The sequence below is a fragment of the Chiloscyllium punctatum genome, chromosome 7 (assembly GCF_047496795.1).
Source record: "Chiloscyllium punctatum isolate Juve2018m chromosome 7, sChiPun1.3, whole genome shotgun sequence".
Taxonomy (NCBI): domain Eukaryota; kingdom Metazoa; phylum Chordata; class Chondrichthyes; order Orectolobiformes; family Hemiscylliidae; genus Chiloscyllium; species Chiloscyllium punctatum.
The window spans coordinates 37,888,563-37,907,485 of NC_092745.1; the positions used below are offsets into that span (position 1 = coordinate 37,888,563).

At 50.0% G+C, this 18,923-nt stretch overlaps 1 protein-coding gene across 6 annotated transcripts in view; it reads right to left on the bottom strand.

Annotated features, from left to right (window-relative positions):
- LOC140479597 (retinoic acid receptor RXR-gamma-A-like) overlaps positions 1–18,923 on the bottom strand; it is a 334,953-nt gene that overhangs the window by 156,346 nt on the left and 159,684 nt on the right. For all 6 annotated transcript variants that reach the window (XM_072573426.1, XM_072573423.1, XM_072573422.1 and 3 more), the window contains one exon: positions 5,875–6,013. In XM_072573426.1, the coding sequence (XP_072429527.1) occupies positions 5,875–6,013 (139 nt within the window). The remainder of the gene's footprint in view (positions 1–5,874; positions 6,014–18,923) is intronic.

Sequence of the window (18,923 nt, forward strand, 5' to 3'; positions counted from 1 at the left end):
CTAGGGTTCAATTCCAGCCTCTGGCGACTGTCTGTGTGGAGTCAGCACATTCTCCCCATTTCTGCATGGGTTTCCTCCAGGTGCTCTAGTTTCCTCTCACTGTTCAAAGATGTGCAAGTTAGGTGGATTGGCCTTGCTAAATTACCCATGGAGCTCTGAGATGTGTAGGTTAGGTGCGTTAGTCAGGGGAAATGCAGGGTTATAGGGATAGGGGTGGGGTTTGGATCTGTGTGGGATGTTCTTTGGAGGGTCGATGTGGACTTGTTGGGCCGAACGGCCTGTTTCCACACTGCAGGGACTGTATAATTGCATTGCAGTACTGAAGGAGGGCTACTGTGTCAGACATGCTAGTTTTTAGATGACACATTGTACCTAAGCCCCAACCTCTCTTCCAGGTGGACACTGTCCTCAGGTAGGAAGAGGAGGATGAGTATAATATATACGTGAAAACTAGAATATACCCAGGTAGGCCAAATGGCTTGTCTCTATGCTGTACAAGGACACTATCTGCAAAGAGGCTTTCTCCTGGCCAATGGTGATGGTAATTTGGAGAAAACTGTTGAAGAGATCAATTGATCATTTTCTGTTTCTGGGCTGTTTGGTGCGGATTTACACGTAAACCATTTCGAAGGATGGAATAAGGCATTTACTGCATAAATCTAAAGTCTATATTAGACCCAACTGTTGGTCTCAAACACCTCCCTTGTTTTAACCCTTTCCTGGGCCGTGGAAATAGTTGTCAGTGTCATCCCCAATTTCCCTCGAATTGAGCAGATTGCTCAGCCATTTCAGAAGGCAGCTAACAGTCATCACACTGGTGTGGGTTTGGGGTCACACTGAGGCCACATCAGGCTAAGGACAACAGACTTCCTTCCCTAAAGGACATCGCTGAACCAGATGGGTTTCTGCAATGACCAGTGTCATGAAGCTGCTATTCTGTTCCTGTTTGAATAAATAAACTGAAACTTCGCCAGCAGCCATGGTGGTATTTAAAAACGTGTCCCAAGAGCACTAACCTGAGCCTTCGGTAACATTACCAGCACGCCAGAATTTTCCCTTTGTTGGTGTGTTTGCACTGAACCTAACACTACTCACAGTGCACACAATTCCAACTGCAGAAAGCAAAGGGTGGCTGATTGAAACTCAGCTCATATTTCAAACGTCTGAATGATGGGCACAGCCACCCTTCGTGCACCCAGGATCCCCATCTACCCACTCAGTCCAGCGAGGAGGGTCTCACGATCTCTCTCCCCACCCCACACTGCTCTGAATGGACCCTCCCACATTCACATCAAAGGGTGGTTATAGCGGACGGATATTGAGCTGGTGCCATGGAAGATCACGGTCTGATTGTTTGCAAACACTGCCATTCATTACTGCCATCATCTCTTGTTCTTGTTCTTGTTGATTGATTGGTTAGAGCTGGGATCCAACCCCATGTAGAAATGCCAAATGCCCTAATTAAAGCATTCATAATGCAAGAGATTTGAATGTAATTGCTGCATCCATCAATCATTTAGTAGTTTTCAAAGCTCCGTTTAAATCTGTTGCGCTCTTGTACATATTAAAAAACAGACTTGCATTTCAGTAGTGCCCTTCATAACCTCACCATTTCCAAAATACTTTACAGCTTTTCTGTACTGTTGAAGTGGAGTCATGGCACAAAAATGGGGAATGAGAGCAGCAATTTTGTATACAGCAATATCCCACAATTTTGTATACAGCAATGTAATAATCACCAGATAATCCATTTAGATTATGTTGATTGAGGGATGAACTCTGGTCAGGACACTTGGGAGAACTCCCTGATTTTGTGTCATGGCATCTTTTGCACCCATTGGGTGGACTATGTTTAACATTTGACCCTCCAACAGTACAACACTCCCTCAGCACTGACCCTCTGACAGTGCGGCGCTCCCTCAGTACTGACCCTCCAACACTGCGACACTTCCTCAGCAGTGATTCTCCGACAGTGCAGCACTCTCTCAGTACTGACCCTCCGACAGTGCGGCTCTCGCTCAGTATTGACCCTCCGACCGTGCAGCGCTCCCTTAGCACTGACCCTCCAACACTGTGACACTCCCCCAGCAGTGACCCTCCGACAGTGCGGCACTCCCTCAGTACTGACCCTCCGGCACTGTGGTCCTCCCTCAGTACTGACCCTCTGATAATGCAGCGCTCCCTCAGCACTGACCCTCTGACAGTGCGGCACTCCCTCAGTACTGACCCTCCAGCACTGTGGTCCTCCCTCAGTACTGACCCTCTGATAATGCAGCGCTCCCTCAGTACTGACCCTATGATAATGCGGCACTCCCTCAGCACTGACCCTCTGACAGTGCGGCGCTCCTTCAGTACTGACCCTCCAACACTGCGGCACTCTCTCAGTACAGACCCACCAATAATACAGCACTCCCTCTGTATTGACCTTACTGACCCACCGACAGTGTGGTGCTCCCTCAGTACTCACCTTCTGACAGTACAGCACTCCCTCAGTACTGACCCTCCAACACTGCGGCACTCCTCAGCACTGACCCTCTGACACTGCGGCGTTCCCTCAGTACTGACCCTCTGACACTGCGGCGCTCCCTCAGTACTGACCTTCTGACAGTGCGGCACTCCATCATCACTGACCCTCCGACAGTGTGGCACTCCCTCAGTAGTGACCCTCCCATAGTGCGGCACTCCCTCAGCACTGGCCCTCCGACAGTGCAGCACTCCCTCAGCACTGACTCTTCAACAGTGCTGCACTCTGTCAGCACTGACCCTGCGACAGGAGATTTGGGAGCGGGGACCCTACTGACTGTGCGTAATGCTGGTTTCACACCCTGTGGTTCTCTTCTAAGTTCCAAAGAGGGTTCTGATCCCCCTGATCAGTTAAACATCCCCTTCATCCCACCATTTTCAAGGGTTTGATGTTTGGAAATGTCTGGACTCTTGAGCTAGGGTGGTCTTTCAGTGGGTAGTAACCTCTGGGAACACTGAGGGAATATGGTACTGTTGAACTTTGGAAATATATGTGATGCTGCAGAGGAAGAAGTGCAAAACTGTATTGGGTGCAATAAATAAAGTCCCTTCTTGCTTCAGGCTGTAGCCATGTGTCAATTAGAGATGGGGACCTGCAGTTTAATAGTGTACACAGGCTCTGGAGCCAGTATTCTGGATTCCTTACAGTATGGAAACAGACCATTCGGCCCACTGAGTCCACACCAACCCTCCCAAGAGCATCCCAGACCCATCCCCCTACCCCATCCCTGTAGCACTGCATTTCCCATAGCCAATCCAGGTAAACTGCACATTTTTGGGCTGTGGGAGGAAACTGGAGCACCTGAAGGAAACCCAGACTGAGGGTGAATGTGCAAACACCACAAAGCAGTTGCCCGAGGGTGGAGGCAAACCCAGGTCCCCGGCGCTGTGAGGTAGCAGCGCTAACCATTGAGCCAATGCGCCTCCCTGCAACACTTGCAGCACACAGCAACTTATCAGTTACCAAGACGGCCAAGTGAATACCTTACCCAGGAGATGCTTGGTACAAGGTGGAACTACCAAGCAAGTTCCTTTTCAAACAAAATTATAGATCTACTCTTAAAACAAAACTTACAGAAATGAGGATTTATATTTGTCAATATACACAGCAATATAGAAGTGGGAATGCTTATCCCAGTACATATCCCCAAAACATGCATACAAACACAGACAGGAAAGAAAAGGAGAAAAAGATTTCTCTGCAGGGGTTGGTTTGGTGACGCTGACCAATGGGTTAGTCTTCAAGGCAAAAGGACAGTATGTGGCACACATGATTAAGTGCGTAGGACTGATTGAGTCGACACAGTCACCACTGAAGTCTCATAGATTGCTCAGAAAATGCAACCTTAAGATCATTCCTTTGAAAGAGCAGATTGGTTTCATCCTGACATTATGCCGAGGATTTGCTTTTCAGGAATGGAGCGAGATTAGCTGGGCAACTTGTTCACAGCAAGCTTTCCTTTAACGTGGCTCGTTCCGATTGGGCTTCCCACCAACTGATCGAGATAAAAGGAAGAATCTTTCCAGCCTGGTAACTGTACAAAAATAGCCCCAGGAGGGTCTGCAGCAAAGCAAGCCGTGATCGTCAATCATTTCTGGCATGCCTTGTGTAAAGAAATCCCCTGTATCCCCAGTGAACCTCCAATGACCGCTTTTAAAACGGGTCCGATTTGGGCAGAGAAGCCAAAAGGTCAGAGGTATTCAAAACTGTGATGGACTTTGAGAGAGCAAATAAGGGCACAGATTTCAGGGAGCTGGCAAAAGTACCATACCTGGGCCTTGACAGGGTGTATGTGGGAGGGACGTTTCCCCTTGTACAGCAAACTAGAGGCTAAAATAAAGGGTTAAAGGCGGAGACATGGATGACAGGTGCGAGAGGAGAAACCTTTTCTCTCACACGGTTAAAAGGGCTGAGCGGCCTAATTCTGCTCCTAATCCATCTCCTCATTAGGGAGAGGAGGAGGAGATTACAACCCAGTGAATGCGCTGCCAGTCAAGGTGCTGGAAGCAGACTCAACAGCAACCTTCAGAAGAAAATAGGACAAACACGTGAATGAATAAATACTAGAGTGGAAACAAAGCTGCAGGATAATCGTGAAAGCTCAGGGATGTATGAGTAAGAAGCAGTGCAGGTACAAAAGGCCAAATGGCCTCCTTCTGTGTGGCAGTATTCTGTGCTCACTTGTTGAAGTCATGTCTGTCACTGTGGCATCCTCTCAGGCCTAGAAACTTGAGTCACAGAGATCTACAGCACAGAAAAAAAGACTCTTTAGCCCACTGCAACCACACCAGTTAAAAACAACCACCTAACTGTTCTAATCCCATTTCCCAGCACTTGGTCTTGTGCGCCTTGACATCCAAATACTTAACATTAATACTTCAACATTCCAAGGGTTTCTGCCTCTCCCGCCCTTACAGACAGTGAGTTCCAGGTTGCCATCTACCTCTGGGTGAAAACAGTTTTCCTCATACCTCCTCTGAACCTCCTGGCCCTTACCTTAAATCCGAGACCAACTGGTCATTGGTCCCTCCAGCAAGGGTGAAAGTTTCTTCCTGCTGACCCAATCTATGTGCCTCGTGATGTTATATGTCTCAATCGTGTCCCCTCTCGATCTCCTCTGCTCTCAGGAAAACAACCCCACTCATGTCCAATCTTCCTTCATCAATGAAACTCTCCAGCCCTGGCAACACACAGGTAAATCTCCTCTGCATCGTCTCCAGTATGATCATATCCCTCCCATAAATGTGGATTCTACAAATGCACGCACAATACTTTTATTGTGGCGTAAGCAATTTTTGTTTTTACAGTTATAGAGTCATTGTCATCCCTGTTGTTAAACTCAATACCTTGGCTAATAAAGGCAAGTATCCCACATGCCTTCTTAGCCACTTTACCCGCCTGTCCTGATACCTTAAGGGATCTGTGTACATTCACATCCCTCTGATCCTCGGTGCTTTCCAGAATCCTACTCTCCATCATGTGTTCCCTTGCCTTGTTTGTCCTGCCCAAGTGCATCACCTCACATTTATTCGGATTGAATTCCATTTACCCCTGATCTGCCCATCTGACCAGTCTGTCTGTATCCTGCTGTCATCTCAGACTATTCCCCTCTCGACAGGCTACCTCACCAAATCTGGCAACACGTATACCATGTGCATGATCGAAGGTTACTATGTCAGAGCCCAACCTGGCTCCTCGGTGAATAACGTACAAAACACAGCAACAAGACAGTTTACTGATGGGAGTTAGCAGAGTCACTGAGGAAGCAACGGCTGGAAATTTCTGGAGGTGAATTTTTTGCTAACAACTGACCGTCAGTGCAGAGTTTTGAGGGCAGCTTGCAACATTACCTGAGGATCGATCTCCACATATCGCACAGATGTGTTTAGCGATTGAGTTGGGGCTGTAACAGTTCATATTTCCAAGTCCGCTGAGGCCAGGTGGTGGCTTAATATCCTCTGTACTACTGACGTTGTTGACTGCATTGATCTGTGTGAAAGAAAAGACTTAGATTTAGGAGGGACGTGGGAGAGTGTGGAACACCTGAAGCCGATCACAATCTCTGGGCACCCCACTCAATCCCCTTCCATGGACACTGCTGGCGAGAATCACTTGTGAGGTGTGTATCTGGTGACTAACGTTTGGGAAGTACATCCATCATACAACATAGAGAAAGTATTTGATTTCATTCAGTTGTTAACGTGTCGCCAAAACGCTGGAAGGTGAAATTAAGGCACCAGATGGGGCAGAAACACAAGCTGACACAGGTTAGCTTGTTTCTGTGCTGTAACTTCCAATGTGATTGTAAAACGGTGCCTCCATTTACCAACCATACAACTTTTGCAACCACTTTAAGTAGATGCACTGTGCCAGGTGCAATGGAACACGACAGACACACTGTTAAAGCAGAAAGGAAACCTTGAAAAACTGCACCCTCTCCCTGCTTTATTTCAATTCGCGTTTCTGGAGATGTTCATTCAGTCGCTGGTGTGTTTCAGCCACTCAATGTTGAAGCCAGTAAGTTGCTGACATTTCTGCGTGGTTCCCTGATCCATCAACAAATCAACTCTGCTTGATCGGAGCTTGGGTTGGCTAAGCTACATTGGCCCCAGCGGCGTGATAGGGTACAGAGTCTGCTGTGTCAGCAAAATAATACACTATCCATTGCTACTCATAACATTCTACGTTAAACAGCACATCAACATTTGCAAATAGGCAGGAATGCGTGCAAGACTTCTCTGTGCTGACACTTTTTTAATAAAACGTACCCTTGCACATGCCGCAGTGAGCACTGATCTGCAAATGATTAACTCGTGTATTTAATGATGGTCAGTTCATTCCCTAGTCGTGGAACTGACAGAATGATGCTTTCTAGTCATGGGGACATTGGAAACGCTGTGAAATAGTGAAGAGGAGCTCATCGAGTTTTGAGATGATAATATGTCTCAGCACTTTGTTCCTGGTTGAGTGCAGAAGTACTAGCTTATTTTTAGACAGAGATGAGAGGAGCAGCATTTGAGGAGTCTAGGGCCTGCTTTGTGAGAAAAAAGTCCCATTGAATTTCGCAGCACGGAACACTCGCATTGCACCCCCAACTCCCAGAATGCAGAGGGTCTGACATACACTGACCCACTGTTTCACTCAGGGCCAGTTTCGCAACATGAATTGAGCCCAACCACGATGAATTTACAGGAGAAAGTGAGGACTGCAGACTCTAGAGATCAGAATCACGAGTGTGGGGCTGGAAAAGCACAGCAGGTCAGGCAGCATCGGAGCAGGAGAATCGGGCAAACGCTCTTCATCAAGAATGAGGCTGGGAGCCTCGGGAGTGGAGAGATAAATGGGGGAGGTGGTGGGGCTGGGGCAAAGGTAGCTGAGAGTGCAATAGGTGGATGGAGGTAGGGGGTAAAGGTGATTAGGTCGGGGAGGAGGGTGGAGTAGATAGGTGGGAAGGAAGATAGGCAGGTGGGACACGTCATAAAGATGATGCCGAGCTGGAAGGTTGGAACTGGAGTAATGGGAAATGAGGAAACTGGTGTAATCCACATTGATGTCCTGGGGTTGGAGGGTCCCGAGGCGGAAGATGAGGTGTTCTTCCTCCAGGTGTCTGGTGGTGAGGGAGTGGCAATGGAGGAGGCCCAGGACCTCCATGTCCTCGGCAGAGTGGGAGGGGGAGTTGAAGCGTTCAGCCACGGGGCGGTGGGGTTGATTGGTGCGGGAGTCCCGGCGATGTTCTCTGAAGCGCACTGCGAGTAGGTGTCTTGTTTCCCCAATGTAGAGGAGACCACATCGGGAACAACAGTAAATGGACGGGCCGGTGAAACTATGAGCAAATCCTTAGGTCTCCCTGAATGTGCTGTGAGCTGCCTCAGACAATCTCCAGCAAACCGTCCCCAGCCTATCCACTAACTTTTCAATAAAAGGAGTCAGTCAGAAACCCCTCGTCTATAAGTATTGTGGACCAGACCAGATCCCCGCAAACTATTTTAAGAATGTCGCTTAGTCCCAAACTTTTCCTTATTTTAAAAATAATGGGAAGTGTGCTTTCCAGGTATGTTGTGACTGGTCAAACCACTCGACATTAGGCAAAATATAATCTATTCAAATGCTTTAGTTAAAATACAATCAAAGAAAAGAACATTTTGGGATGGCTTATATGTTGGAGCACTTACACAAACAATAGATACCGTACCTTATTGGTATACACTGCTTGGCACAAAGATAAATTCGCTCCTTTGGGACCTTGGACGGAGGTGAAGGGGGAGGTGTAGGCGCAGGTTTTGCAATTCCTGCAGAGGCAGGGGAAGGTACCAGGAGGGGAGTGTGGCTTGTTGGGGGGGGTGTGGACCTGACGAGATAGCTGCGGAGGGAACGGTCTTTACGGAAAGTGGATAGGGGATGGTGGTGGAGTCCATTTGTCGATGGCGAAAATGGTGGAGGATGATGCAATGTAGACGGAGGTTGGTGGAGTGGAAGGTGAGGACCAGGGGGGGTTCTGTCCTTGTTGTAGTTGGAGGGGTGCGGTTCATCTGATCTGTCCATCTTTCTTCCCACCTATCAGCTCCACCTTCCCCTCTGCCCTATCACCTTTACTCCCACCTCCATCCACCTATTGTACTCTCCCCCCAGCCCCACCCCCCTCCCATTTATCTCTCCACCCCGAGGCTCCCAACCTCATTCCTGACAAAGGGCTTTTGCCCGAATCGTCAATTTTCCTGCTTCTCTGATGCTGCCTGACCTGCTGTGCTTTTCCAACACCACACTCTTGACCATGACGAATTTATGTTTCATTAAGTCTTGAGATGCAAACCCAATTTTCCCCCAAACACTGAAACATTCCCTGATGACTGAAACTGAATAATTCCATGAGAAAGGTCACCTTCATCGCACAGTTTGGTTTCTTGTCATAAGAAACCTTCTTATCCAGGCATGATGAACTTCCATTTTAATCAAAGAATATTGTCAAGATTCTTAGATAGGCACGTGGATGATAGTAAAATGAAGGGTATGTAGGTTAGTCTGACAACATGATGGACCGAAGGGCCTGTACTATTCTATGTTCTAATCTGCTGAAACAAAGGCCTTAAAGTTTGGAATCTGTCTCTAAAAGTTTAACTTTTCATAGGCATATAAATAGCGAATAAACACTGGAATTTTAAGAAGTTGTGTGTTCCATCCTTCATTTTGCTTCTGTGATTTCCTACACATGTAAATGCACCTCCCACAGGATGTTAGCCTTTTTTTAAAAAAAACATCATGATTGGGAATTCATTATTAAAGAAGCGATTCTAAATGGAGAAAAGAAACATTGGGTTCAGTTCACATGGGACATAGCTGCTAGAAACTGTCTCTTCCAAAATGGAAAAAGGTTAGGAGGAATCTTGAACTGGAAAAGCACTGCAAATAACGACAACGGGTAACAGCAGTCTAAACTCACATCCTAAAATGCTAGGCTTCTCTCTGTCTGTCTCTCTCTCTCTCACTCACTCACACACACATGCGTGCATGCACACACAGTGTTCAGAGAATGGTGTTCATGTTCTTTCATAATGGCTACCTTATGTGCTGAATATAGAAAGAACCAAAGCTGTTTTTGTTAAAATGACAATCTACATGAAAAATAATTCAGTTGCTGCTTCCATCGTCTTTGGTAAAGGGCTGTTTTGCTCACTATTCATTATTTAGTAAGTTGGAGGATCAAATGGAGAGGATTTTGAGGAGGGCAGTGGGGTGGGTGCCCCCCAGTGAGGGTCAGCCCCTTCAGGAGAGGCAGGGCAGTGGGGTCTGTGCCCCACCAGTGAGGGTCAAACCCTTCAGGAGAGGGAGGGCAGTGAGGTCTGTGCCCTACCAGTGAGGGTCAAACCCTTCAGGAGAGGGAGGGCAGTGGGGTCTGTGCCCCCAGTGAGGGTCAATCCCGTCAGGAGAGGGAGGGCAGTGGGGTCTGTGCCCTACCAGTGAGGGTCAGCCCCTTCAGGAGAGGGAGGGCAGTGGGGTCTGTGTCCCCTCAATGAGAGTCAGCCCCTTCAAGAGAGGGAGCACAGTGGGGTCTGTGTCCCACAGTGAGGGTCAGTCCCTTCAGGAGAGGGAGGGCAGTGGGGTCTGTGTCCCACAGTGAGGGTCAGTCCCTTCAGGAGAGGGAGCACAGTGGGGTCTGTGTCCCACAGTGAGGGTCAGTCCCTTCAGGAGAGGGAGCACAGTGGGGTCTGTGTCCCACAGTGAGGGTCAGTCCCTTCAAGAGAGGGAGCACAGTGGGGTCTGTGTCCCACAGTGAGGGTCAGTCCCTTCAGGAGAGGGAGCACAGTGGGGTCTGTGTCCCACAGTGAGGGTCAGTCCCTTCAGGAGAGGGAGCACAGTGGGGTCTGTGTCCCACAGTGAGGGTCAGTCCCTTCAAGAGAGGGAGCACAGTGGGGTCTGTGTCCCACAGTGAGGGTCAGTCCCTTCAGGAAAGGGAGGGCAGTGGGGTCTGTGCCCCCCAGTGAGGGTCAGTTGCTGCAGGAGAGTGAGGGCAGTGGGGTCTGTCCGTTCAGGAGAGGGAGGGCAGTGGGGTCTGTGTCCCACAGTGAGAGTCAGCCCCTTCAAGAGAGGGAGCACAGTGGGGTCTGTATCCCACAGTGAGGGTCAGTCCCTTCAGGAGAGGGAGCACAGTGGGGTCTGTGTCCCACAGTGAGGGTCAGTCCCTTCAAGAGAGGGAGCACAGTGGGGTCTGTGTCCCACAGTGAGGGTCAGTCCCTTCAAGAGAGGGAGCACAGTGGGGTCTGTGTCCCACAGTGAGGGTCAGTCCCTTCAGGAGAGGGAGGGCAGTGGGGTCTGTGTCCCACAGTGAGGGTCAGTCCCTTCAGGAGAGGGAGGGCAGTGGGGTCTGTGTCCCACAGTGAGGGTCAGTCCCTTCAGGAGAGGGAGGGCAGTGGGGTCTGTGTCCCACAGTGAGGGTCAGTCCCTTCAAGAGAGGGAGCACAGTGGGGTCTGTGTCCCACAGTGAGGGTCAGTCCCTTCAGGAGAGGGAGCGCAGTGGGGTCTGTGTCCCACAGTGAGGGTCAGTCCCTTCAGGAGAGGGAGGGCAGTGAGGTCTGTGTCCCACAGTGAGGGTCAGTCCCTTCAGGAGAGGGAGGGCAGTGGGGTCTGTGTCCCACAGTGAGGGTCAGTCCCTTCAGGAGAGGGAGCACAGTGGGGTCTGTGTCCCACAGTGAGGGTCAGTCCCTTCAAGAGAGGGAGGGCAGTGGGGTCTGTGTCCCACAGTGAGGGTCAGTCCCTTCAGGAGAGGGAGGGCAGTGGGGTCTGTGCCCCCCAGTGAGGGTCAGTTGCTGCAGGAGAGTGAGGGCAGTGGGGTCTGTCCGTTCAGGAGAGGGAGGGCAGTGGGGTCTGTGTCCCACAGTGAGAGTCAGCCCCTTCAGGAGAGGGAGGGCAGTGAGGTCTGTGTCCCACAGTGAGGGTCAGTCCCTTCAGGAGAGGGAGCACAGTGGGGTCTGTGTCCCACAGTGAGGGTCAGTCCCTTCAAGAGAGGGAGCACAGTGGGGTCTGTGTCCCACAGTGAGGGTCAGTCCCTTCAGGAGAGGGAGCACAGTGGGGTCTGTGCCCCCCAGTGAGGGTCAGTTACTGCAGGAGAGTGAGGGCAGTGGGGTCTGTCCGTTCAGGAGAGGGAGGGCAGTGGGGTCTGTGTCCCACAGTGAGGGTCAGTCCCTTCAGGAGAGGGAGGGCAGTGGGGTCTGTGCCCCACAGTGAGGGTCAGTCCCTTCAGGAGAGGGAGCACAGTGGGGTCTGTGTCCCACAGTGAGGGTCAGTCCCTTCAGGAGAGGGAGCACAGTGGGGTCTGTGCCCCACAGTGAGGGTCAGTCCCTTCAGGAGAGGGAGCACAGTGGGCTCTGTGTCCCACAGTGAGGGTCAGCCCCTTCAGGAGAGGGAGCACAGTGGGGTCTGTGTCCCACAGTGAGGGTCAGTCCCTTCAGGAGAGGGAGGGCAGTGGGGTCTGTGCCCCACAGTGAGGGTCAGTCCCTTCAGGAGAGGGAGGGCAGTGAGGTCTGTGTCCCACAGTGAGGGTCAGTCCCTTCAGGAGAGGGAGGGCAGTGGGGTCTGTGCCCCACAGTGAGGGTCAGTCCCTTCAGGAGAGGGAGGGCAGTGGGGTCTGTGCCCCACAGTGAGGGTCAGTCCCTTCAGGAGAGGGAGCACAGTGGGGTCTGTGCCCCACAGTGAGGGTCAGTCCCTTCAGGAGAGGGAGCGCAGTGGGGTCTGTGCCCCACAGTGAGGGTCAGTCCCTTCAGGAGAGGGAGGGCAGTGGGATCTGTGTCCCACAGTGAGGGTCAGTCCCTTCAGGAGAGGGAGGGCAGTGGGGTCTGTGTCCCACAGTGAGGGTCAGTCCCTTCAGGAGAGGGAGCGCAGTGGGGTCTGTGTCCCACAGTGAGGGTCAGTCCCTTCAGGAGAGGGAGGGCAGTGGGGTCTGTGTCCCACAGTGAGGGTCAGTCCCTTCAGGAGAGGGAGGGCAGTGGGGTCTGTGTCCCACAGTGAGGGTCAGTCCCTTCAGGAGAGGGAGGGCAGTGGGGTCTGTGTCCCACAGTGAGGGTCAGTCCCGTCAGGAGAGGGAGGGCAGTGGGGTCTGTGTCCCACAGTGAGGGTCAGTCCCTTCAGGAGAGGGAGGGCAGTGGGGTCTGTGTCCCACAGTGAGGGTCAGTCCCTTCAGGAGAGGGAGGGCAGTGGGGTCTGTGTCCCACAGTGAGGGTCAGTCCCTTCAGGAGAGGGAGCACAGTGGGGTCTGTGTCCCACAGTGAGGGTCAGTCCCTTCAGGAGAGGGAGCGCAGTGGGGTCTGTGTCCCACAGTGAGGGTCAGTCCCGTCAGGAGAGGGAGGGCAGTGGGGTCTGTGTCCCACAGTGAGGGTCAGTCCCTTCAGGAGAGGGAGGGCAGTGGGGTCTGTGTCCCACAGTGAGGGTCAGTCCCGTCAGGAGAGGGAGGGCAGTGGGGTCTGTGTCCCACAGTGAGGGTCAGTCCCTTCAGGAGAGGGAGGGCAGTGGGGTCTGTGTCCCACAGTGAGGGTCAGTCCCTTCAAGAGAGGGAGGGCAGTGACTGTGAAACGGTCATGCGTCAGTGTTTCATTGCTGCAGTTTTGTCTCCCCAATGTCCTCAGTTTGTCACCTCTCACACAATAATTCACTGCAAATAACGTGAAACGAACTCAAAAGTTGCAGAATAATGCCGAACGTATAACCAGGGATAGAAGACCCGTCGGATCACTCCTCAGGTGCTTAGCTCTCTTCACTCGAGGACTCTGGGCACAAGTTTCTGTTCCACGGACCTGTGCTGTTTCCTGTAATTCACTTGAAAATGCTCCAAAAACAACAAGTGGAATCTGGAGGAAAGATGGAGTTTATCCATCTTTGCAGTTTAACTAACAGGTGTTGTAGGTTTCTGCTAACTTTGTCTGTTTATGAGCCTTGTAGGAAGTTTGTGTTGTTTTCTTCCTGGTTCACCGGTAAATGACGTTGTGCAGTCCAAGTCATTTCCAGTGATTTTAAATCCAGTTTCCCATAGGTGGTGATCCTGTGTGCACACGGATATAAATGTCTATTTTCCATGATAATCCTGTATTTGGCTGTATTAGTCAAATCACACCATATTATTATGCCCCACAATCTTTATTCCCCGCCCTAACTACCCTCCCAGACATTGCATTCCAGATCCCCATCACCCTCTGTGTGAAAAATGTTTCCTCAATTCCCATTAAACCTCCTGCCTTTCCCTTTATACAATGCCAACTTATTACAGGACCTTCAACTAAGATGAACAGTTGCTTTCTACCTGGGGAGAAAATGAGGACTGCAGATGCTGGAGACCAGAGAGAGAGTGCGGTGCTGGGAAAGCACAGCAGGTCAGGCAGCATCCGAGCAGCAGGAGAGTCGACGTTTCGAGCTTATGGCCTTCATCAGGAATTCCAGGATGCTGCCTGGTCTGCTGTGCTTTTCCAGCGCCACACTCTCGAGGTGCTCTCTATCCACCCTGTCCATTCCCCTCACAATTTTAAACCCCTCTGTCAGGTAACCTCTCAACCTTCTCTGCTCCAAAGAAAACAACTTGAGCTTATCTAGCCTCTCTTTATCACTGGAATGCTCCATCCCAGGCAACATGCTGGTGAATCTCCCCTGCACCATCTCCAGTACAATCACATCCTTCCTATAGTGTGGTGCCCAGAGCTGCACACCGTATTCCAGCTGTGACCTAGCCAAAGCTCTGTCCAGATCCAACATATCCTCCCTGCTCTTATAATCTATGCCTTGGCTGATAAAGGCAAGTGTCTGTATACCTTCTTAACTACCCGATTAAGCTGTCCTGCCAGCTTCAAGGTCACACTGTCCCTCTGAGCTTCCCAGTGTCCCATCATTGACTGAGTACTCCCTTGTCTTGTTCCTTCTTCCAAAATGCATCACCTCATGTATAGTAGGGTTAAATCCCATCTGCCATTGATCTGCCCATTCGATCGGTCTATTAATACCCTTCTGTAACCTGGCACCTTCCTCCTCACTGTCAACAACACAGCCAACCTTTTTGACATCCGCACACTTACTTATCAATTCCCCCAACATTCTCATCGACCTCATTTATGAATAACACAAGCAATAAGGGACCCAGCACTAATCCCTGTGGTGTGCGACAGGACTCCAAGTCACACAAACAGCCTCTCCACATCCTATGCTGAAGCCAAATTTTGGATCCACTTGCCAAGTTACTCTGGATTCCATCAGCTTCTGTTTAAAAAAAAAGAGGTAAAAACAATGACTGCAGATTCTGGAAACCAGGTTCTGGATTAGTGGTGCTGGAAGAGCACAGCAGTTCAGGCAGCATCCAAGAAGCTTCGAAATCGATGTTTCGGGCAATAGCCCTTCATCAGAAAAAAAAGAGACTTCTGTAAATGAGCGCAATTTTGAGTGGATGCTGCGACTACATCATCCATTGTGCCCAAAGCACTGTGATAATTCCATTGAAGCTCTATGGTCAGATGAAATACCATTCTGAACCAAATGAAGGCACTTCAAGTGCAAAGCCTACTTTAGACACAGGTCTTACAGGGCTGGAGGGGATGTGGGGTAATTGGAATGGCAACTTGCTCAGCTCCAAGTAACTCACAGAGGAGCTGACACAGCTCCCTAACCCCATGGCCGTCAACAGCTGCAGACACCACAGAAGCCATATGACCAATCAACCCACTGCATCATCAACTGCAACCATACGTAGCCAGGAATAAGGGTCATTAGCACAGCACAGCTAACCATTATCGCCAGAAATACCACCAACTGAAACCGTCACGTACCATAACCATTATCAGAACTGAACTCTTTACTGTTGTGTTAATGGCATGGATAAGATTTTGGATACGTCGCCTGTGAAGTTTGCCAAAAAACCTCAGCTGCTATACGTGCGAGTCCACTCACTGGCACATTCCTGGAGATATCTGCTGTTACATTTACTTTTCTCAGGCTGCTAAGTCAAATGTTTGTTGGCACTTTATCTTGTTCTAGCTTTCTCACTTGCAGGTCTCTCTCTCTCGCTGATCTTAATTGGGATGGGGTGGTGGTTTGGGGAGCAGAGAAGGGGAGTGAGGGCAAGATTCTGTCAGGGTTTGCGCGTGTTTCAGATGCTGCAGCGAGCTGGCTGACAGGAATGTGCTTGCCAAACCTGCTGGCCTGGGAAGGGGGCTGTGGGGGTGAGGAGACTGGAGTTCATTGAACAGTACTGCCTGTGACCACTGTGCTCCCCCCCCCCCACCCACCCATCCCTAACCCTGAGCCAGGAATGTAATCCATCACTGGGGAAATTCCACAGTCTGCTCCTGCTCCATAAATCAATTGACTAAGTACTAATCCCTCTGGATGAAACCCTGGCCCTGTTCAATGCACTGAGCCCCAGTTGAATCAACGCCTTAATCATCTGTCCCAGGGCCAACATGTAGCTCATTCCGCAGCAAAGAGGCAGAGAGTGCAAGAGGAAGGCACTGGTACATCCTGCAGGTTGAGTTAGCACAGATTCAGAAACATATCACACAGGCCTGGATATTGGAGACAACGCTTCCTGGTGAGGACCTGGGTTGCAGTTCTTTGATTTCCACAAAAGGTCAGCTCACCGGTTTTTAAAAAAACACGTTATTCAACCAGTTTTAGTCCAGTAACACCTCCCAAGGTGCTTCACAGGACAGAGCCTGTCACAGTCATACAGCATAAAAGATTCGACAAAACAGGAAAAGCCAAAACATGCTGCAAGGAGTGTCTTAAAAGATGAGGACGAGGCAAAGAGGTTTAGGAGTATGTTGGGGGAGAGTGCAGCGTCATGTCACGGGGCCTGGAATCCAGGGACTCACACTAATCCAGGGACTTCAGACTTCCTGAAGAAGGGCTCATCCCCGAAACGTCGATTCTCCTGCTCCTTGGATGCTGCCTGACCTGCTGCGCTTTTCCAGCAACACATTTTCAACTTAGACTAAATGTGCTGGGAACATGGGCTCAAAATCCACTAAGACAACTGGCAGAATTGAAATTCAATGAACAAATAAATCTGGATTTCAAAGCTAGTCTCAGTAATGGCGACTTATAAAACTATCATTGATTGTGAAACCCACCTGGTTCATTAATATCCTTTAGGGAAGGAATCTGTTGTTCTTCCCAGTCTGGTCTACCTAAGACAGAGCCACAGCAACGTGGTTGACTCTTAAATTGCCTCTGCAATGTCAGAACAAGCCATTCAGTTCAGGGGCAATTAGGGGGCAGGCAGCAAATGCCGGACTCACCAACAATGTCCACGAAAGAAAATATTCCAGACTTTAGGATCCAGGCAGATGAACACACAGCCGATATTAATGGTGCAAAAGAGGACAGAATTTGAGGAGCACAGAAATTTGGTTATGTTTGTGAGCAAGAGAGGACTGTAGAGATGGAGGGAAATGGAAGAAAAAATATAAGAATAGGAAGAGGCATGACTTTTGATGAAAATTGTCTGTAGTTGATACCTCCCTCACTTTAATTTGCCACACAGTCACCGGTATTGGGCTGGTGGAACAGTCTCTCCTTGAGCTTCCAAGGCTGCAGGAAGGAGTTGGATCGCAGTGGGAAATTCCCTCGAGATGATCTCCCCTTGCATCCACAGCACACATTAACTCTGAGGGATCCCCGCTGAATGGGATCAGTGAGTCTTGGATGATGTTACAATAGTGAGACAGTGACGACGCATTGGTAGAGGAGAGGGGAGGGGAAGAGGAGCCTGTAAACCTGGGTCAATGATGATTAGACCTTGGTTTGCCCATTCATTATGTCTGGTGGGGATAGGTGGAGGCCGTTCAGCCCTTTGAACCTGTTCAGTCAGTCAGTCATTTACATCATAGCGATCCCAGCCCCCTAGAGAGAAGTGTGGAGGCCCTGGAGGAAGCCAGAGTAGAAGGAGTTAATGGGTGTGATGGGTTGTTAAAATAGCAGGAGCAGTGCTGCCTGACGGCCTGGGCTGAACAGGATTCTCGATCCATTAACAACAGAGTCATGGGGTCCCACAGGTTGCTGCTGTCACACTGCATTACTGAAGCTGCTGGAGAGTTATGTTCCTCGGTGTATCCCAGCCTTTCACTGCGCCAACACTTCCTCACAAAAAGGAGACAGACTCTATCCCACCCAGTCCAGAAATGCAAAACCCACGAGGAGTAATACTTCTGTTGCAGTATCCTCCGGTGAGATAAACCAGTTGGCGCTCCCTCTTGGCGGAGCCTTCAAACTGCACTATCACAGACCAGCAAGGCCATTGAGCCCATCATTCTTCAGATACAACCTGACGTTTGCCATATGCAATGTTACCCAGGAGTGTGCCTTCCCAATACTGTGGCTGGCAGTTTATTCCACGGCTGATTCCCACGTTACATGGCGATGATTTTGCTGATTATTGGTTCTAAAATTCCAAGTGGAATCTGTGAGCCCCAATGTTTTGTAGCTGCCGTTTAATTCACAAGTGATATACTTCCTCAAATTTTTATCTGGCCCAGTCCCTTCCCCACCACCCCTAACACCAAACCAACAATCACATTCTCCTGAACATGATTGCCCTCACCCCTCCCTTCCAAGGATGAGGGGCCCTTCCCCACTCGGGACTTAGCCTGGATCTTGTGCGTCATTGTCCTTGCACTGCCTCCTGTGGTTATATATCTCTCTGTATATCCAGTTCTTGTCACTGAGACAACACTTTGGCGTGATCTACCCAGAGCACCGTATATTGTGACCACAATGATCTCGGAACGGTGGTCTGCTGTTTGGGCTCGACAGGTCATTCTGCTAACGTCTTGCCACCCGAAAGCACAGATGCATTTTGAAGAGGCGTCGTCTATGAATCAGACAGAATAAAATGGAGGGATACAGCTGGTGGTGACCAAGGGAAGAATCTGGGGAAGGAGAAACCAGAGTGGGAAGTATTCTATGAGTTGCATAAACATGGATAGAGATTATTGTATCAAATGGCTGTTTCTGAGCTGGAATCGGTCCTGGTGGGATAAACACTATTGAGCTCTGGGAAATTATTTTATTGAAAAATAGGTTTATCCCAGGGTCAAAACTGATTTCGCTCAAGAAACCAGAGTGGATCAGAAGCTGGGAATCCCCTGTCAAATACCCATCTCCTGACACCTCAAGGCCTGTCCACCATCTACGAGGCAAAGTCAGGAGTGTGATGGAATACTCCCCACTTGCTCACACAAGTTGCAACTCCAACCAAAGGTTCAACACTAATGAGGACACAACAGCCTTCGTGACTGGCACAATATTCACCACCTTCAACCACCACATGCACACCACTGACACTCAGTAGAAGTGGTACATATCATTTCCAGCTCCTGACAGCATGTGGACTGGAACAGTTCAGGTCAGCAGCTCGCCACCACCTTCTCAAGGGCAC